The sequence below is a fragment of the Cyanistes caeruleus genome, chromosome 11 (assembly GCF_971803275.1).
Source record: "Cyanistes caeruleus chromosome 11, bCyaCae1.hap1.1, whole genome shotgun sequence".
Taxonomy (NCBI): Eukaryota; Metazoa; Chordata; class Aves; order Passeriformes; family Paridae; genus Cyanistes; species Cyanistes caeruleus.
Window position 1 is genome coordinate 6,992,190 of NC_141711.1, and position 21,807 is coordinate 7,013,996.

The window sequence follows — 21,807 nt, forward strand, 5'->3', positions numbered from 1 at the left end:
TTGCTGATGTCTTTTTTCCAAACTTAAAAGAAGAAAAACAACCAAAAAAAAAAAATCCCACCTCTCCCAAACAGACAAACAAACAATCAACCTCAAAAACAAAAAAAAACCACCCAAAGACAAAAAAAAACCCCAAACAAATTAACCAAGAGCCAAAATAACCTTTTTCATTAACCCAGAAAATTGTATTTTGCCCTCATTTGGAATAGGAGTACATTTAGATATTCCAGTTTGTTTTCTCTACAAATCACACATAGCTTTCCAACAATCCTCAGAACTGGGATGGTTCCACAGTACTGGACTAGTCCTACTGACAGTGGAAATAGAGGTAAAGAGGCAGGCAGGTATTAAACTGCACACTTTTAATTTTTTAAAAAAGTTTGTGATACTAACCTTTAATGACAGATGTCTGCAGAAGTGTCATACTCCACTGTACATTAAAATAATCCCCATAGAAGTGTTAGAAAACAGTAAGAATGTGACCAATAAGGTCAGGCACAGGAATAGGTATTTTTCTTTAATGGTTATCTTTGTTATTTGGCAGTGACATTTCAATATTAACATACTCTGAAAACATGCATTGTATGCAATAACTTTATTAGGGTCAAATAGATATCACAATATAGATTCATCCACTGAGTAGCCATAAATTGGTTACAACAATCATAGAAGAGACTAAGCTGTTTTAAGCTAAGATGCTTTCAACATTACAGCTCATACAATAAGATTATATACTGATACACTTTGATCTAGAAATGCAGATGATCAGTTTTGATTAGTACATTGTGCTTCAGGCTTTCATTTGTGCCAATGCATCCCATATGCTGAAGTGAGGGAGGGCTGAATTTCCCAGGGAGGAATCCAAACAGGCTACAAGTCTGGCTCTTTTAGGATGAGTTCCTCTGAGCCTGGGTTATTTGGTCAATCCAGTTACATTCTCCATTAGCACCAAGCTAGCGCTCAGAGCAGCAGCCTAACAGAGGGATATCTAACAATCTTGAAACAGCACGGACAGAAAGGTTTTCTTCTCATTAGAGGGCATAAAGGAATATTTATGCTTTGTAAGGTCACAACAATACGTGCGGTTTTCATGTCGCTGTATCAAGCAACAGGGCGTTTTCACATGATTTTATATACTGATATCTGCACCTCTGTTATCTTAGTTAAATAAATACCTTTGTAAACATATAACACAGTTACTTGGTCCTTATTCTCCACAGCTCACGTTAAAAGATTCACAAAACATCCATAGAAATAGTGATTTATAGAAGGAATACTTAGCTGAGTTAAATGGAATAAACATTGGTCAAGTACCATATATACTACTGAATGCCATTTCAAGGAAAAACAGTTTAGTTACAAAGCATTCAGAACTTGGGTAAGCCATATATTCAACTCTGCAAAATATATAAAAGATGCATACTTCTTTTAAACAGACATTTAACAAAACGTAGTGGCAGAAGTCGAGAAGTTCCATTTACACAGTCCAGACATTTGGTAGTATGAAACTGCTTATCCATGCACTAAATTACAGATGGATGACTCAGTTAACTGAAATAATAGTAAAATCTTCTGAAACAAAAAGGTATAACCAAAACAAATGCTCTGAAGAGTCACAGACAGGCAGTTTTGAAAATTTAGGTGCAATGTTACATGCATGGATATACAGAATAATTTGTAGAAATCATAGTAAAACACTTTCCGTTTTTCACCAAAATGCAGAAGGAAATTCAATTATATTATGCATATTAAATACTACAGACTTGAGGCTACAAAAAGCTTCTACCATCTTAACACATACAAAACTACCATAAAGTTATCTCTACAGTACGTACTACAACAGCAATTCCAGGTCACCGGCAAGGAGCACATCCCCTGTGTCTGGCTAGTCAGGGAAAGAAAGGCCAACTCCAGCCCACTGGCCACCTCCCATCTGCCAAAGGAGGTGGGCTTAGACCTTCAATGGACATTAAACACCCTGTTGTAGTATTAATTTATGTAGAACCCTTAAAAATCTGGTGCCACTGAAACTTGAGACCTGTTAAACTCTCTACTTGTGAGGGATGCAAGAGCTTGCGCTGCGTCCTAAATCAAACCCTAAATTTGATTAGCGAAGGAGGTTGGCCCGCTCTGCCCATAGCTCTGGGACTGGCCATATTCACCCACCTGGCCATAGGAGCCTGGCTGGTTGTAGCCACCAGCGGGCCCGTAGCTGTCTTGGTTGTAGCCACCTTGGTTGTAGCCACCGGGCTGCTTCTCCATGGTGTCCGCAGGGTGCCGCTGGCCTGAGGAATGCCAGCCCGTCTCCTTAAACACAAACCAAATGTTGCCTGCCCAGAGGATAAAGTTCAAGTAGCCAAAGACCTGGGTGGGAAGAAGAGGAGCTCGTCACCAGCAGCCACGGTCACACAGCTCAACCTAATGTTATGGACCCTGCACGGTCCTGGGATAAGGCAAAGCTGTTCCCAACCCCTCCTTCCCAAGGACAAGAGGAACTGGCCTCAAGTTGTGCAAGAGGAGGCTCAGATTGATTATTAGAAAAAAAAATCTCTTCACTGATTGTCAAGCACTGGAACAAGCTGCCCAGGGAAGTGGTGGGGTCACCATCTGTGGGGTAAGTGTAGATGTGGCACCTGGGGACATGGTTTAGTGCTGGACTTGGCAGTGCTGGCTTAGTGGTTGGACTCTATACTCTTAAGAGATCTTTTCCAGCCTAAATGATTCTATGATCCTCCCAAAATCTGCTGGAAAATTTTCTCAGCTTTGGAGAAAATTCACAAATTCACCTCCCTTAGCTTTAGCTCACAAAGTGTCTGCTTTGCTTTTTGCCTCCAAAAAAATACTTGAGTTTTAGACCAAAATTTTTTGTTGCTGTTTGAAAACATAATCTAGTTTAAAGAAATTGTGTAAAGATAAAATTGAAAGAAACTAATTAAAAAGAGAGATCTTAACTGGTCAGGTGGCCCAGAGGGAATTTTTGTGTTTGTTTCCTTAACATGCTGAAGTCAAATTTTATGTTGGTTTTTTTGAGGCATTTCAGAGGAATCTGTAAGGCACAAACCTTTCCTTCCTAAAGGAGCACACAGACCCCTTTGCAAAAGAGCTGCAGTGAGTAAATTAAAAGCAGAGGGGCAACCAATGCACTTGAACAGACACTTTGCCTTTTCCCCATCCCAACCCTGCGTACTCATCCTGCTGCTGCTCCGTGGCAGAGCTGCTGTGAGTCACAGCCTGCCTTTTCCTGCACTTCCAATTAAATCATGTCAGCTACCTGGTTTACACCAGTCAGTTTAGGTCAATACACGGGTAAGAGATGAAAATACATTGCAAGGTAAGGGTGAACAGCAGCAATCAAAGTCACTTACAACCGAAGTGTTGAGGCTGGACATAACAGGGCTGCGAACAGGCAAGCATTTGTTGGACTGCTGTTTGCAGGCAGACATCAGCAGCAGCACTTCATCGGGGTCGGTGGCAACCTTTACATCTGACAGTCCTTTAGCCCAAGCAGATGAGCTCACTAGCCACAAGAATGAGAAGACCACTGTCACAATGAAATCCTAAAAGACAAATTAGTTAGAAGCATTATACTGGTGTGTCCATTGGAAAGGAAAAAAGTATTAAAAATCACCAGAAAACTGAAAGCTTGTGTCAGAGGAGAGAAATACCAAGAGCTTATTACTTAGTGGAAAGTTTTGTTACTGTCATCAACTATAGAGATAATTTTCAGAAGTGCTTGACATGCCTAATGGGGCGGAGCCCTTTGGCTGACATTTGCACCTCTGGCCTTGAGGCAAGATTCCCACAAACACGTGGCTGGTACCCAGGATGCTGAGCTGCCTTGAAAATGTGGCTGTTCACAGTACCAGGCTGATGCATTGGGAGGAACTACAAAATACACATGCCTGTAAAGAAGCTGAGCTCTCCTGAGGGCTGTGTCTTGCCCTGGGTACTCCTACAGACAGTCAGGGTGGGTTTCCAATAGGAAGTGTTTCTGTCTTAGGGAAAACCTGAAATTGGCTAATTCTCAGGTACCAGATGAGGAGTTTTCTCACCAGCCACAGGGAAGGCCAAATGTCCCTGCTGCATAAGCCAAGCAGCCACTAACTACCATGAGTGACCAAGTAAACAGCAAGACTTGCCAAGCAGAGATGCCTCCCTGGCCCTGGGAGCACTAGTTCCTAATTCCCATCCACATGAAAGGAGGGGAGAAGGTGGGGTGGTCCCTCCAGGTTCCAGCGGCTCTGCTCTGATCCACTCTGCTCACTTTCCCCTCGAAAGACTCTCAAGAGCATGCACAGGCATAAACTTCTCCTTGTCTTAGCCAGAACAAGTGGCCAAGTGACACTGTTGTTGTGTGGGTTTGGGGGGAAAGGAGGGAGGAGGTGTGATTTTTCAAGCTTTCTTGTGTCTTGCTAAAACAGAAGAGCCTTTCTGCTGTCATATTTCATCCCATCTGTCAGCCCACAACAGATGGCAGAGGTGCCAAAGTCTAACATACCACTAACTGCATCGCTGCGTCTTGATATCCCACCTCCCATGGGGCTGCTTCCCCTTCCCCCTTGCAAAATAAAGGTGTGTGCGGAAAGAAGGGAAAACATTCATCAAGAACCCAGCGTTTCAGGTTGCTTCTCAAAGAAATAAGCAACCCCTAGGAAACACCATTCTCATCTACAAGCACACCTGACATTTGGGGAAGGAGCTCTCCGTGGCACCACAGGGGTGGAGGGCGCGAGCCTCCGTCACGCCGGAAGAGGCACCAGCCGATAAAGCCGCCGCACAAGCGAGCCATGAACAAAGGATGTCTCCACTGACGCAGATGGGATTAAATTAACTGTGCTTGGATGCTTTCCCAAAGGATACATCCTTCTCTTTTAACAATTTGTTTTCGGCAGGCCTATGTCTGCCACCGAGCTCTGAGTTCCTCTGACCTCCTTCATGCTGTCCACATGGGCTCTCTTGAAGAGCGTGAAGCCCAGGAGCTGACAACTCCCTTAACACCCAAAGGGACTCCGTGTGGGAAGAGCCATATAGCCCAGAGTAATTTTTCTTCTCAGGGAGATTTCCAGCAAAAGAAATTATTGTATCTCATATGCCTTAGCAGTGAATGAGAAACAGATTCCTAGAGGCAACAGTTCAATTGCAAACATTTCCTAAAAATTCCAGCTGGTAGAAACACGAGGTGTCTGCTGAGCTGTGGATGATGATGGGAGATGCTCTTTATTTGCTGTGAGGTTTGACATGCTATCAACCCAGATGCCAAGCCCTCATGCAGTTTCAGACTGACACAAGAGATGGGGACACAGCAGAGTTTTGGGGAATGTATTTTCCAAATGACAAGCAACTCTCTCAAGGCCACCACACTTAGAGCAAACTAAATCCAGCTCTGTAATCAGTGCACTGGTGTTCCAATTAAAGACATGCTTAACCGCAGGTAGAAATTTGATGCAAACAGAGACAAACTGACTAAAACTAATGCAACACAGGAGATCAAACTTGCTAAAAAGAGAGAAATTTTAAAAGGGAGCAAAATTCTTGAAGCAGGTGACAGCAGCAGGGGTACACACCAGCTGTTGAGCTTACAGGCTCTGACCCCATGTTGGTGAGGCCCATTGCACAAACTACTGCATCTGCAGGAGCAGTCTGACTGCTGGTATAGCCCATGTCCAGGGCTGGAAGTCCTTCTAGAACATCCCAAGGCACTGTGCACTTGAAGGGATGGCCCTAAGGGCACTAAGTATTTCATGTTATTTCTCAGGTTTTGTCTTCCCCATCACACCCCATGCTCCAGCCTTCTCCTGACTTCCTCTGCTCCCCTGTGCCAGGGTGTTCACAAAGTCTTCAACCCTGCCCTCTCTGCTACCAGCTCCCCTACACTTCAGAGCAGGTCAGAGCCTTGGGGAAAGGGTTCTTACTCCTGGGGTGCCAGGATCAGCTCTTGTATAGAGGAGCTCCCAAAAACCATAAAGTCTGGCTGGGTGCAGGAAACACCCAGCCAGAAGTGAAAGATGTCACAGTGGGACTCAAAGAGGGAACTGTGCAGCCTGTCCACTAGCTGGCCAACAGCTGGCCAAGGAGACAGGACAGAAAAGCTAATGGAACACTAGGATTTCTTCAGTAGGTGTTGTCATCAGGGCTACATGGCCAGACTCAGGCCCTCAGAGGACTTTTTCTTTCTCTGTGCAATGCAAGGAGCAAAATGTATGATTCTATGACTAGAGAAAACTTGCATCTTCCTATTTATTTTGAATCTTTGTGAACCTTTAGCTTTGGCTGGAACTTGAACCTCTCTTGTTTTCAAGTGGGTTTGCATTTCTGGCTCTGGCTCTGTGAACATTTTCACAGCTCTGGGTGGAACAGAGTTACAAGATAATGACATGCTGAAAATAAAAGTGAATTTCAAGCTAAGCTGTTCTGTGGCTTAATGTCTATCTGGGGAATTTCTCCTTGGTAATTAAGGCCAGAGTGCCTGCATACTAAAACAAATCTTGCATTTCAATGTTTAATATCCCTACAGCACGGGTGAGTATTTTTTTCCTTCAGAACAAAGTAATTTTTTTGTAGTTGCTCTCTTAAAGTGGTGTCTACAGATCTCTTCAGTGTGTATTGTTGTACGATTACACTACACTCCTAATTGCCAGGTTTCTCTCTCAGATCGCAGCTGAGATACTTTGCTGTGCCTACAGATGCCTTTGGGAAAGAAGGAAAATAGGAACATGTAAAGAAAGGCAAAAATCGAAATTTAAAATACTCTGAGTACACAAGGAGGGACTTTTCCAGATCCTGAAGTATGTGGGGAAGAAAAAAAATAAAAAAATTCTTGCTGCCTTTTTCAAGCTGACACTTGTTATTACTGAGTTTGCCAAAAATGCCTACTTGGAACAATTTTATGTATTATACATTTTAGAATAGAACTGTGTATGCCTTTTCTTTCCATAATTATTGAAATATTTCTCCTTGCTAACAAGCTACTTACTGGCTTTTGCAAAATGCCCCTCTTTGAAAGGGGCATTACAGTCACTTAAGCGTCCTGAGCACAGTTTTGGATTGCCCAGTGTGTGGCACAACCTCACCCAACCAAGAGCCTCTGAAGAAGCTGCTCGTTCACTCAGAAAGGGGACGTGTTTCATCTGCTCCAAGCTGGTCAGTGGCTTCATCAGCCCCTGAAGGTTGTGACACACATGTCCCTGCGTGCCCTCTGCGCCCTGCTCTCCCTCCCAGCCAAGCCTGGCAGGATGGTTCTGGGCTGTCACGGCTGGAAACAGGAAAAACCTCAGCTCTGGCCTGGCCAGAGTGCTCCTGGCATCCCTCCTCCCTCACAGAGCAGCAGCTGCTGCCTTGTAACTGGCTTCCACACAGTGCTCATGCTACAAAACCTTTCCATTCGCGAAAGCTCTCTCACGCATTTACAGCTCCCAAGGGAGAAGCCCCTCAAATGCTGAGGTCCAGAAACCCTCCTAGTGCCTGTCTAGCATTGTCAACAGGTTTCATGGCCAGCCATGCAGCGGAAGAGGGAGATTTCTTTACCCAGCAGAGGCAAACCACTCAGAGGATTTGCTTTCACAGTGATAACCATCCTGAAAATTCAAGAACTACCCCAGCAAGAGCCACAGCCCTGGTCCCAGCCGGGAAAGCGGCCAACAGCAGATTGCCGCAGGCAGCAAACGCCTTCCTACAGTGGCATTTTAGCTCTTTTTTGGTTTGAACGAGGTCCCACCCCAGATTTTCTGCCGAATGAAGCTTTGAAAGAATTACATGCTTCTTGCAATAGTCTAAGGCCTTGCAAGCTTGCTTCTGGCAGGGAAGTGCAGAGCCTTTTGGGAGGCACCAGCATGTACAGCAAGGTCACCCTGGCTTGTGCTTTAAAAGGAGATGACAAGAGCAGGCTGAAACAGCTCTTTGAAATGCAAAGAAATATTCAGGTTCTTCCTAATTTCATTTTTCTACTGTAAAGAGTCCAGTCTTTGTTTTTATAGATGGCTCTTTATTCTTTTCCTGTCTCTTTTCTAGACAACTGGACACTGGTGAGGAAGGGCAACATGTTTAATCAAAGAGGCATCCAAAGAGCAGAGCAGGGTGTACTTAACTCATTTGATCTGCAACATATGTAAAGAACCAAATGCCTTTTTGCATAATGTGATTATTCATGGGATTCCAGATGCAAAGGAAAGATCTCATCTTCTTAAGATATAAGCATCTTTATGCACCACAAGAATGAGATTATCAAGTAATCACTATAAAAATGAAATATATCTTTTCAGGGCTATGTCAGTCACTTTTCTTGGCTGAATAATTTTATGCTTTTATATTAATTGACTGGAATATTAATAAAGTGATTTACATTTATACATGAATGCATGTGGTTTCTCATGGCCAAGCTATAACTTCTCAGAGAAAAACCTGAAGGCACATAGGGCTGTCAGCATGTGGATTTTAAATAGAGCACATATGGGGCAAAGAAACCATAGGAAAAGTAAGAAGTCTGAGTGATGGGGACTGATACCCATTGACTGTGACTATTCTTTCTTTTCTGAGAGACATATGGAAGCATCCCATCCCTGATCCCCAAAAATTTCAGCACAGCTGGGTTGGTTACTCTCTACTTGCAAGAAGCTCCAAATGTATAGACCTGAAGCAGAGCACCAACACAGGTGCCTGGGCTGGCAGTCCCAGGGTGCAGCTCCTCCCCAGATATGTGATGTTAAACAAGTGGAAACCAGCTTAGATTAGTTTGGTCTGAGAGATGGGGATGTACTGAAAACTGGTGGCATTTTATACATCACATTCTTTAAAATCTAAGTCACCACCTCCAATTAATTTCTTTTAAAAGTTTCTGGATCTCGAGCACTAATCAGTCACTTGAGAAGCTGCCTTGCCCTCGTTGTACCCACCAAGGTGAGACCCCAGCTCCTCACTGCACACGTGCACCGTGGGAGTTTGCAATGGAATAAAAATCACAGCTGTGGTTTGCAGAGCTCAGAAACACAGGGCATGTTTCTATGAGGCACTGAATCCCTGGTACAACCTGCTCCTTGTTCCTTCAGAAACTGGGAATCCAAGGTCCTCTCTTAGGTTCATCTATCTGTAGGAACCCCCTCGGATGATCCCTCAGGGAGCCAGCAAGGGAAGCAGAGGGTGCATAGTGCAAGATCTCACTGCTGCCCGCTCTGTGGGAGTGGATAAGTAACACAACCAGGGCCCTGTGTGACCAAAACAAAGACTTTTATCCCCAAAACCTGACAGACAACATTAGCAACAGAAATGGTTTACTGCATAGTGAATAAACACACCACTGCCATCCAAACAGACAGGGAAGGAGTTAACTGCTTCTCCCACTGGAAATATTTCCTTGCTATCATGCCTCACTCCACACTGAATGCTAAAATATTTTTCCACAGTTAAAGTGATGCTTCACTGAGATCTCAGCACATCCAGCTCATATCCCTGTATCTGTATAAACAAAGTAAACTTGAAACATTTGTGATTGAAGTTTTCCCTGCAAGTTTCTTGTGACTTAATGGTCATTAAATTAAATTCCTAATAATCGTATCTTCTGCACCCAGTCAGGCTTCTGCAATTTGGTAATGTATTGACAGTGTTCTGTCTGTGACTGCCCGTGCAGGGACCTTTTATAAAAATATTATAGAATTTCAAGTGAAAGGGGTTTTTTCCTCTCTCACCTTCTCCTGTCATACTCATTTTTCAAATCCTGAAAATTTGTCAGGAGAAAAGGCAGCTCTGAGAGAGTGCTGCTTAAAGGCAGATGTCATCCCAGACTGAAAAAATATGAAGCCAAGAGGAAATACAAGGCTTAAAACAGGAATAGTTTTAACTATGAAATTGTGATCAGTCACTGCAGCAGAAGCAAGGATGGATGAAACTATCATCTTCAAAGTCTTCACTATGAGAGAAAACTGGTAGTCTGGATAAGATGCCTGATGCACTGATCCTGCCTGGTGATGAAACAGAGCAAGGGCTGCCTTGCCTGCTGCACCAACACGTGCTGCACCACAGATTTCTGCAGCACTTTTCTTTGGAAGGAACAATCTCAGGGATGAGACATACTCACACATCTGATCTGATACATGTCAGTTCAGAGCAGCATCTGCCTGGAGCTGGAGGATACACTGCCTGCCTCCCTCACAGAGTGTGTGACATCCGGTAGGTGAGCACTGCAGCCCTGAGAAACTGGTTTTCACTCTGAGTTTTCTTTTTCCTTGACCACTGAATTCCTCCTGGCTACAGCTGCCAGCTTTTCCTCTCTCTGGGGCTCTGCATTTTCCCTACAACTCCACTGCACACAGGGACTCAACACCTGTCCTCAACCAGGCTGTGATACTGCAATCATTGAACTGGACAGTGTCCAGGGAAACCAGCAAGGATGTGCTCCAGGCAAAAAAGGTTATTTTTTCCTAAAAATACCAAATACAACAGAGCATGCAGTGCACAGGAGCTGCAGGAGCATTTGGCTGGGGAAGATGGGACTCGTCTCCTGTCAGGCATAACCTGACCATAACCCTCAGCCATTCCCTGAACCACTCACCAGCAAAAGCTACTTTTGCTGTAAGACAAACTCAAAAGCATCTTTATATTCTGAAAAAATAAGGCCATATAGCCTTGGTTTAAATACTGGGAAAATGCAAACAGAGACTTTGGTAACAGACACTGGTTAAATTTAACCTGTAGATTCAATTACAATCCATTACATAGAACAAATTAAGTCAATGTGACATTAATGATGTAGCAGATTGTGCTATGCATCCTCTGACAGACATGACTGCAGCAGCAGTTTCAGGAAAGTCGTGGACAAAGGCAAGACATGGCCACATCATAATGTGACCTATTAATACTATTGTTTCTCTTTCCTCTTTCTATTGATACAGCAGAAAATGTGGTTGGTCAAAAACAAGAATCCTTTTCTGTAAGAAAATTAAGATGGAAGAATTCTGTAACAAATCCTTTCATGAGATAGTTTGAAATGAGATCTTACTTGATACCAAGAAGAATTAGTGGAACTTGATGGCAATGGTACCCACAAGCAGCGATTTTCTTCCAGTCAGACAAGAGGGTAAGTAAATGACTCTTGTGGGTGCCTGGCATTTGGCCTGTACCAAACCATGACACCAAAGAAACCCCAAATGAAGTGGATTCATTTCCTTTGATATGGAAAGAGAACTTTTTTGGTAAAAGTTCATCAGTTTTGAATTATGCAAAATCAAAAGAATAGTTCACATCTCCCTGTAGCAGGAAAATCTTTCCCTCAAACCCCCAAGATGCAAAGTTTACCTTCCTCCAGTTTAATCTTTTGCTGGCTGTTATTGTAGTTACTTCCTTTAATAGATTCAGCTTTCATGCACTGGTGATTTATTTTTCTTCCCATTATATGTTTCTGATATTCTTTACTGGTAGCTTTTAGCCACTTAAGTTTCAGCAAAATGTCTGGTTTCTGTCTTTCATAAATTTTAGAATTTTCTGAAATCCAGAGCTAACTTTTTCCTTACATGGGTCCTTGATAAACTCCACCCACCTTCACACCAAGACTTCAGAGAAGTATTTACTCTTCCTTAGTAACCTTCTCCTTGCAGTCATGAAGAAGAGGGTTATCCATGAAAGGGAGACTGTGCTGCAACTCTACAGCCCACAGACACAGAGACCTGACCCAAATTCAGGTGAGGGTCAGCACCCAGTGCTTGGCAGCCCAGCAAGACCATGGAGTGCATCATGGGCCAAAATGTACTGACAGGCAACAGATACCTGGACCAAAACAGCCCTCACTGGCTTTACAGTCTCAATTTATGAGCAAATATATGCACAGCAGCACTTGCTTTTTATCACAAGCCTTCAGGAATCAGTAAAAATAAAAATAAAAGCATAAACAGCCACAGTTTGATGGGTGCAGGCAATGATAACTGGAAAGCTCATAAACCAGTGTGCAGAAACATGCTGGGAGCTCAGTGTCATGCTAGGAATACAGCCACAGCATTCTTCAAAGCAAAATAATTTGGCTTAACCCTGCAGTAATTAGCAATAAGCAATCTCCCTGGCTAGGCTTTGATCAGGGGCATGGCTTCATCTGTCTGCTAGGACAATGCTTAAGATCTCCTCTTCCCTTTTTTCCCCACCAATAAAGCTCTACTATTACAGACATAGGGCTGAGATGCCAATCCTGCTACATGTTCATCATTTGTGTGATCATCATCACTTTGGGCAGCGGGAGAGAAGCACAGAATTTCACTAGTACACATAGGACTAAACTTCTCCTGCATGCAGCCTCCATTACCTTTGTTGCTAAAATATTAAATCACCATTAAGATAAAAAACAGGTGAATGCAGAGATGTTTTGGGCAGCATGACACCTGGACCTCCTAGACTATGCCAAAACCTCAACAACTGAAAAAGCAAGAGGTGAAGAACTATGCCTGAAAACACTGCAAATGCTGTAAACACTTACAATTAAAGGCCCTCTGTTGTTTTCACGGTACTTGTTCTGGAAGAAGATATAAACCACGGTGGCAGCCAGAGAGTAGAGGAAGGCAAAGACCGCGATGGTGACGAAGAACTCGGCCGAAGAGGAGAAGTCCCCTATCAAGGCGAGTGTTTCCCGGCGCTTGCCTTCGCAAGTGGGAGCCTCAAAATTCACTTGATGCAACCTGGAAAACATCCCATAGAGCAGCAGGTGAAGTACAGAATGGAAACTGCCATTTGAATAAAGATGAATACATTTGCTCTGTTTCATTCCTGATGCACCTTGACCCCTGTGAATAACTGGCAGCTGTGGGCTGTGCTCCTCAGAACCCTGTGAGTGCCAAGGTGAGACTGAGCACATGAACACATCTTTTAATTAATCCCAGAAAAAAGTTTATATTCCAGTGGTTTGGTACAACCTTCCCTCTCCTCTTTGGGGTTTTGCCATGGCAACAACTGAAAAAGGATAACATGAGAAACAATTTGATTCTCAAATTCTTACAATCCAGGCAGAAGAAAACAGGTCTTATCCTCAGTACTAAGCCCATGGGATATCCATGTTTGGATGTTCACAAATTCCTTGCATAAAATTGTCTAGTGCAGAGCTACCCGTGGCTGTTAGCCCACAGGGCTGCAGGCCACATAGTGCTTCTACATTATAGGCTTTTAAAATCAAGCTGCAGCAGAAATACACAACTTGAATCAAAGAAAAAGTCTGCATGCCCTGGTTTAAGCAACCTAAGCCCTAACTGGATACTAACACAGTATTTATCAGTGACTGAGCCGGTAAAAACTGAGCCACATCTAAACAGATTAATAGTTCTGTCTGGAAGCTCCAGCGAGAGACTTTTTTCTGTAATAATTTTAATTTCTGATACAGAAAGAGGACACATGGAGGGGTCATTTTGGCAGGTCCTGTTGCATGGCCCAGATTCTCATCACTGGAGATGTGGAGCCCAATGAGGGATCATGTTGTTCTGCTCCACACAGGGTGAGTGGAGGGGACAAAGCCAGCAGCAATTAAAAAACTGATGATCTGGTGCTGAGAAAGGATTAGGCCTTCTGGGAGGCATTCCTCTGCTCAATGGCAATTAATGTGTGCAACAGCAAGCCAATGGCAGCAGCAGCAGACATAACTGTATTTGGCTAAATAAAAAGTTAATTCCCCAGAGGAAAACAAAGTACCCACAAAAGAAATCACAGAAGACGGATTAATGGACACTGGAAGATTGGATGACTTTTTGCTTTTGCTGGTCCCGATTAAATGTACCTAAACGTAGGCAGGACCTTTTCATCAGAGGTTGATGAATAACACCAGTTATTTGCCTCAGAGGTTTTATTCCCTGTCATCATAGTAGTGGTGGGATGAAAACAAAAACCAAGTATGCCCAGATTGCAGAGATGAGCAGTGGCTGAATCACCTTTCTTGCATAAAGCCAACAAAGCCTGATGAAATCTGAAAACATAAGAGAGATCCTAATGTTCATGATCAGTTTCCTGACTTTACTGTTTCCTGGCATCACTACACACACACTTTTCATCAGGGCTTATTGTTATTTTCTAAAACTGGGGGATAAAAGGAGAAGTAAGATTTCCTAGTGCCTGTCATGCCAGTTTTGCAGTCAGGAGAGAAAGTGGTATTGTTTTAACCAATACCACGACAATGGAAAGATTTGAAATGCATTATTTGCATGGTCAAAAAAGGAAGATTTCTCTGCTTTCCTTTTACAGCTGTGTGTTGGTTTTGCACAGGCTGGTTTTTGGTAGTGGGGGGCCAGAGAGGTGGTTTCTGTGAGAAGCTGCTGGAAGCTTCCACCACATCCAGCAGAGCCAGTCTCTGAGGGCTCTGAACATGGACATGCTGCTGGCCATGGCTGGCACAATTACAGAGATTGGTAATGCTCTGCGATAGCAGATTTAAGAAGAAAATCAAGACAAACGGCACACAGTTTTTCTTTGTTCTTTCTTCTTTTCTTTTTCTAGTATCTAACCATGACAAAGCTGCTTGGGTGCTGTACTGACACAGAACAAAACCATGTTTCAAAGTACCTTGAAAATTGTGGAAGGCTCTGTGGGGCTCTGGATCAGTAAGAAATGTGGCCCATCTCTCCCTCCTTCCCCAGGGGAATGCAGTGCTGTGCAGCCAAAGGCTGTCCTCAGTCCTCATCAGGGCTCAAGGCCAGCTTCAAGGCAGGTTTCACACCCCACCCAGCCCATGGAGCTGCAGTCTGGGGCAGGAAGGACACCAGCAATGGTGTGCAGAGCCAGAGGTGGACACTGCTGTCTGCTTCTGCCCACCAGCAGACCAAGAGTCTCCTTGTCAGCCCAGCCTTCGCAACTTAACGGTCAAGGCTAGGAGGGGTTTCTTTGGCTGGTTGTTATTGTTGGTCCAAACCTCCAAATTTCTGATTCTTCAATAACTCATAGCATTTGCTGTGTTTGAAGGGCCACACTCAGGTACCACAGCTGCTGTTTTAGGGCCCTGCTGCAGGATGTGGGATCTGTTTCTGTAGCTGAACCCAGCAAAAGCCAGGCTTTGCTGCAGTGGGGAGAGCTCTATGCTTTTGCTACCACCTCCCCTCACATCACTTGCACAAGCACTGTGAAACTGGGCTGAGCTACCTTAAATACAACCCAAGTGCTTTGGGGAAAAGAAGAACAAGGCAATTCTGCATGCATTTTATTGTGTACAACATGTCTTTATAGTTTTGCTTTCTTTTCCTCCCCAGAAGCCCTGAAGTGCAGACTGGACCACATGTGTTGTTGCAAGCAGCAGCTCAAACTCCTGTGCACACCAAAAAGGAAATAACTTATGGAATATTTCTAGCAAGATTCAGACTTGGAGTTGCTGCCCACCCCTGCCCCTCTGACTGTCCACTGCCAACACAGCCCAATCTCATCATCACAACCACCAGCCTTTACAATACATGGTAAAGCAAGGGAGACCATTTTCCTTTTCTATTCTCTGTTTTCCTGACTGCATCTTGGTTCTGAATCATAAGCCAAAAAAAAATGTTCATATATTAACACCACACTTGTACCTTCTCAGTAGTGCTTTTGTGGCCAGGCACCTGTCAGGGATACGAGATCACAGAAACCTTCTTCCATCAAGGTATTTTTATTCACTTGCTTTTTTATTTTTTTTTAGATTTCCTTGAGGAAATCTAAGAGAATGTGCACTAATTGATGCTTCTTGTGGCCACCTCACCTATGGCAAAACAACTGAGATCTCTGTTGTGCAAAGGGCCCCAAAATAGACCATGATTCAGACCTGGGAAGAGAAGCTGTGACAGGGAAGAGAAGTGAGAGAGCCAAGCCCTGCGGTGGTTAGGGTGGATGCTGACTTTACATGATACATCTGAAAAGTTTCTTTAAGGCAGGGGAGGATCAGTGACAGAAACTCTGGTTTCTCTAATCAAAACCTTTTTGATCTGGAATGACATCTCCGAGAGAAAACTCTGATTTTTTTTCCCTACTGATGTTGCTGAGTCAGCCTTTCTGGGGGCAGAATGGTTTGGTGATGACTCACAAAACATTAATTGCCTCTGCCTCCCACTTTTGATATAATTCTACCTGTTCTGTCTCTTACTTCCTCTGACTTACTCTTGTTTCATCTTCTCTTATATCTCTTTGTTTATACCCCACCTTTTCTTTCAAGTCACCCTTGGCCAGTGCCTTCCTTCTGCTGCTTTTCCAATTCAAACACCACCCCTCCATTCCACCTTTGACTTTCCATTTGCTAAACAAAATCAGGAGTGACCCTTTGCAATCACACCCTTTGCACTTTGTTAACATTTGTCAGGCTGCATTAACAAGAATTATTTTCACTGATTGATGGACAATGCAAATAAGGAACACAACAGTAATGAATTTACTTAATTAGGGAAACCTTTCCCCCTGTAAGTTCCACCATGGGTTTTTCTGCCTTGTACTGCCCTGGGTATTGCTATTAATTCAGAAATAAAGCTCCTGACTTTGGAATGTGACCTTGCACCCCACACTCAGCAGAGCTGCACTGAGGTAATCCTCACTGCTCATTGTTACCAGCACCACCCCCTTTGTTAACAGCAACTGCCATGGCCAAGCCATCCAGGCCCAAATTCCACCAAATTCACTTCAATCTGAAGCAAGTCCACCAAAAGCAGTCAAGTTTCACTGATGAAGTCACAGTAATTAAGGGCTTCTGAGGCTTCTTCTACCACTTGGCAAACTTTCCATTGCCGTGGGAAATACGATGACAAGACAGCTGTATTGTCTAGCTTGACAAGATCAAAAGAGGGCAGGAATGTTTTACAGTGAAAAAAGGGATTTTTACATTGTTCCATGTAATAGCAAAGAACAGTTACATTTTCAGATGCTAATTACCCTTCCTCTGAAAACAATATATGAAGCCAGACACAGTGAACAAAGCTACAGCTGTTACGTGTGCATGGGGGAGCAAAAGTTGGGCTCTCTCCATGTGAATGTGAAGCTGCCTTTTCTTCCTCAACTTCCTCAGCACAATATTCATGCCACAGCTTTCTTCTAATCATAACTCACCATTTTTCTAAGCAGCTTAGCTCCCCTAAAGATCCTTGACCATGAAAATGGTCAGAGCCAACTGCCCCAAAGATCTGGCTCACTCCACCAGCAGACAGAAGAGCCCAGGCAGAAGGGTGAGTGATCTAATCTTGTCTGATTCACTCCCTTCACACAGGGATGCACACAGGGCTTAGACTTGAAGCCAACAGAACACGTAATTAACACAAGAATGTGCTCAAATGTTATTGATGAACCAGCATAGATCTCCTCTTCTGGGCTTTGATCAGTGTGTGGATTAATAAATAACAGATAAAGTTCTGCCTCCAAAAATTCTCAATGAGAGTTAGTGCTTCTCCATTCCTTTACTAGGATCTAGTGAAAAACAGGCAAAAAAAAGCACTCTGTTTTGGCAGGTTGTCCTATTTTCTGAAAATAGCATCTTGTAATCCACCCTCCAACCTGTCTACAACATGCTGGAACAAAATCTGCAACACCCACATACATGCTTGCAAAAACCCAGAGATCCATTATCTTTTCATTGGGCTGTGTTTCCCCCCAAGTTGTTTCTGGAAGTCAGAACTGTCAATTGTCTTTAGTGTCTGCAAATCCCTGAGAGAAATACATTGCTAGAAGTGAGTTATTGGAGTAGTACTTGTGGAGGGGTTTCTTGGGAAATGTTTATCTTGGTTGATAATCTCCAAATAAGGGGAAAATGAAATTTCAAAATACAGTAGTGAAATGCTGACATGCAGAGAACCCCTCAGCAAGTCAAAGTGCTCTGTTGAGGCACAAAAATGTGACAAAGGTTTACATTTTTCTTTCTCTGGGATACAGAGTACAGGCATTTCTTTTAGCTAGCCCTGAACACAGTGGAGTCCCCTCATTTCAGAGGACTATGCTGGTGTGCTTTGACACCACTGCCTCCAGCCAGCCAGTCCCTGGGAAAATATACCTTTAGAGGTGCCAAATACGTATTTTTTGTAGGTTTAGTGAAAGAATACAAATAAATGGGAGTCTTTTCTCACACAAAAGAGATCAGCATTACTGTAAAACTTCTCTAGAGATATTACCTACATTAAGAAAAACACTTTGAAAGTCATCTCTAATAGTCAGGTCAAAGCAAAAATCTGCCTACAAATAAAAAGTCTTTTCTTGAAGGAAATTGGGGTCCACTGACTCTTCCAACACTCTTCCCAGCCTGCTCTTCTCACTGTACAGAATACTTCCCCCAATGCTGGGAATTCCTGAATGTTTGGTGTTAAATCCTGGCTATCTTTAAGGCTGCTCACACAGCAAGGAACAGGCTTCCTTCCAGTCTCCAAGAGGCTGGATGGAGTGAAAAGTTCTGCAGCTTTCTCATCCTCCTCCTCCCCCCAGATCTGCTCTCCAAGGACAAACTTCTGAGTGGGGAGACCCTGCAGTATCAAAACCATTATCCAGCAACAGGATCTGAATCCTTGCACCCAGGCATCCAGGAGCTGCTGAAGTTAGTCTCAGGCAGACAGCCTGTTAATACCACATTTGAACACCTTGAAGCCATTAATGCTGAAGTTCTCTCCAGCCTTTCAAAGTCAAATAGCTGAGATGTTATTCAAGCCCTGGACAACCGTGGGGGGAGATGGTGTTTGCCCCTCAGCATGACAGCAGCTACCATGGAGGTGACTGCTCCCTGGCCCTTTTGCACCTGTGCAATTCTGGTAAAATCTGAGGTTTCTACCCTTTTGCTAACAATGACAAGACTGTTTCTCACCCCAAACTGCTCTCCAACAGCTCTTTTCCCAAGATGAAGAAATTACCACTTACTTAAGTATTCCCATCCCTTGCCTTCTCATTGCCCATCTGCCATGATGCACATCCCAGTGCTGCCTGCACATACCACAGCCCTTCAAAAGAGATGCTTATCCATCCCTGCTAACTATCCCAGCAGTTTTCCATATCTCACACCATCAGCTACCCCAAAAAACCCTTCCAGACTCCCCAGCACCCAAAGGTGCCTTCAGTACCCTGCTCCCCTACAGAGCAGCAGCACATTTGTTTTCACCACAAACCTGCCCCTACAAAATCACTTCATTTTTCTCTGGAGACAGAAAACAAAATTAAAATTCGCTGTCCGACTCAACAATCCAAGCCTGGTCTTTTGTTTCTTTCCTTTATAGAGGAAGAAAGAATAGAGTTGGCTGATCAAAGAGTATTTGAAAATATTTCACTTTGAACTTCTGTCCCCTCAATAAAATCTCTCCATTTATGACAAAAAAAATAATTCCAAAGCCCACATCACTCTAGAATTATTCAACACTACCAGTTATTTCACACAAATACATACATCATCTTACAAATATTTATTCCTAGCTCCTAACCTGGACATTTGACCATCCCAAAGATGGAGCTTTGTCACAGCTGACTTCAGTAGCTTATACCCATCCAAATCCATGTCCAGAGCAGCATAACCAAAAAAAACCCAGAAGATGCTGCTGGGAAGTTAACCAGGAAAGCTGCAGCAACCTACACTCTTTTCTGGTTTATGTCCAGTCAAAATAATATAAAATATTTCCCCCCTAACACTTTCAATTTCTTAGTTTGTCAGGTTCCTGGCCCTCACAAGCGCATAGCTGTGCTGCAGATGTTTGAACAATTTTCCTGCCATGCTGGTTTATTAGGCAGCTCAGAGCAAGCTCACCTCAATGCCTTCCCAGAGCTGGGCACCACATGGGTCCCTCTGCTCCATCCTCTACACCTCATTTCATTTCTCCTGTTAAGACAGTGAGTCTGAACCCCCCTGAGGTGCTCAGGCCTTCAGGAAGAGAAGCTACACAACCCTTTTGAGGATGGGGTCTGCAGGCATGGAACAGGGACAACACTGGTGGTGGGGAGAAGGCACCAGTGCCATACCCCCAGCTTGAGATCCCCCTGCAGGACCCAATCCCTGTGCCTGAGTGCACAAAGCTCTTGGGAAACAGCCTGCACAACACTCCTGGGGGAAGAAACACCCGGACTAGCACCAGCCGTGGGAATGAGCCTCCCCAGACTGTGCACGTAGCAGGAATGCAAACCCTACTACTCCATCGTAGCACCAAAAAGCCAACAAAAAAGGCTCATTATAGAACACATGCTGCTGGGAGTGCTCGGAAAGCTGAGTGGGTGATCCCAACCCCACTTCCAAGCCTTTATCCAAGACCCAGATTTATCTCCCAAGATAATTTCACAGCTCTTCTCAGGAACACATGCTGTGCAAGCAGAGCACAGTGCTCAAAGACATGCTCCACCAGTCTTTACAGCCCAACTACCTTCCCAGACTGGGCACTTGCATTCTTTGTGGTACAGACTAGTGGCATTATATTCTGATTTCCCTTCACTGAGCTATTTTCTTGGGACAAACTGCTTTCTAGTCTCTGGGAAACTTTGCTACTATCTCTGAAGGAAGGTAACCCTTAATTATCTTTAAAAAAAGTCATCATGTTCATAGAACAAGGCAAATTATAGTACCTGGAAATGCCACTGGCATACATTTGCATCACCACATAAACAACTATCCAATGTTACCTGGTCCCATCATGAGATCATGGTGTCACAATCAGAGATATTTGTAATCTGAAGGATTTTCTGAATTTTACTCAACAGGATGCAACATTATCTTCCTCATTCACATAATTTCCACTTTCTGCTTACAGTAGTTAAAATGTAGAAGTTCTGGTTAGCCAAATTATTTGTTAAGAGGTAAAAATTAGGTATAAAAAGCACTGCTGAGATCAGAATTTGCAACAGTTGTTACAGACAATTAAAGCCCTGACTGAGCCCTCAGTGCCCATCCTACACAGCCAGTTTATATAACAGGGATATTGGTGAAAATCTCCAGCTTAGCTAATGTATTATTGAACATTTTTCCTCATCAGTTCAGCTGTTAACCTCAGATCTGTAGTTCTAGATGAGGTGGTCACAGTTTGTCAAGAAAAAGGATTAAACTAATGCAGCTTTCATGGACCAGCCTACTGCAGATCCAGAAGGGACCACTCTGACACAGCTTGTGGTCTTCTGAACTCCATCCCATCATCCCTGCAACTCCTGCTTGTGCAAAATCTACTTCTCAAAAGCACCAAATTTTGTTCTAAAAAGTTCCAGGCTGGAGATTTATCCTTTCATTAAGCTGGAATGGGTCATGCAAAGTTTAACCAGCACCTCTCACCTTCCCAGGAGCTCTGCCAAATCCACCTGGGAACTGGGGCATCTCCATTTTGGCACAGGTTCCACCTGAAGCCAGTGCACAACTGCTGCTGGCTTGCTTTTGCTCCTGTCTATCCACAGGAGGTTTATGAGGCCACAGCCTGGTTTTGCAGAAGTGGCATCTTCTGTAAGATGAAGACAGCCAAAATAAAACACAAACCTTAAGTAGTTTAGCTGATTCCGTGACTTTATTCCTTCCTATCTCCAACCTTCCAGGAAGTCTAGGAGCAGAGCCCACCACAGCTGCCTGAAAGTCAGCACTGCAGGCAACTACTTAGTTGAAAGAATTCCTATTTATCAGCAGCTCTCAGTCTCCCAGCCATCACAGACATTTATAATCTTTCAGCCAGAATGTTTTTCACTGAATTCTGAAGAAAAATTTACTACAAATGGATGATAAAAAATAAAAGGATAGTACACACTGGCACAGAAATGTGCTAACATTAGCAGAAGCCTTTTCCAAAGAAAGATAGATGCAAAGCTCAAAAAGTTAGATGCTCTCTCCTTAATTATAATTTGTAGCTTCTAAGCAGGCAATTTAGATCTGGCTGTCATATTTCAAATGGAAGACTAGACTACCCATCGCATGCAGATGAGGTGAACACT

General features: G+C 43.6%; 1 protein-coding gene across 8 annotated transcripts in view; it reads right to left on the reverse strand.

Moving 5' to 3' along the window:
- Positions 1–580: 580 nt before the first annotated feature.
- The window catches only part of SYNPR (synaptoporin), a 98,136-nt gene continuing 76,909 nt past the window's right edge, over positions 581–21,807 (reverse strand). For all 8 annotated transcript variants that reach the window (XM_086845931.1, XM_086845926.1, XM_086845924.1 and 5 more), the window contains 3 exons: positions 12,449–12,647; positions 3,366–3,557; positions 581–2,364 (listed from right to left, as the gene is read on the reverse strand). In XM_086845931.1, the coding sequence (XP_086702057.1) occupies positions 2,098–2,364; positions 3,366–3,557; positions 12,449–12,647 (658 nt within the window). In that variant the 3' untranslated portion in view covers positions 581–2,097. The remainder of the gene's footprint in view (positions 2,365–3,365; positions 3,558–12,448; positions 12,648–21,807) is intronic.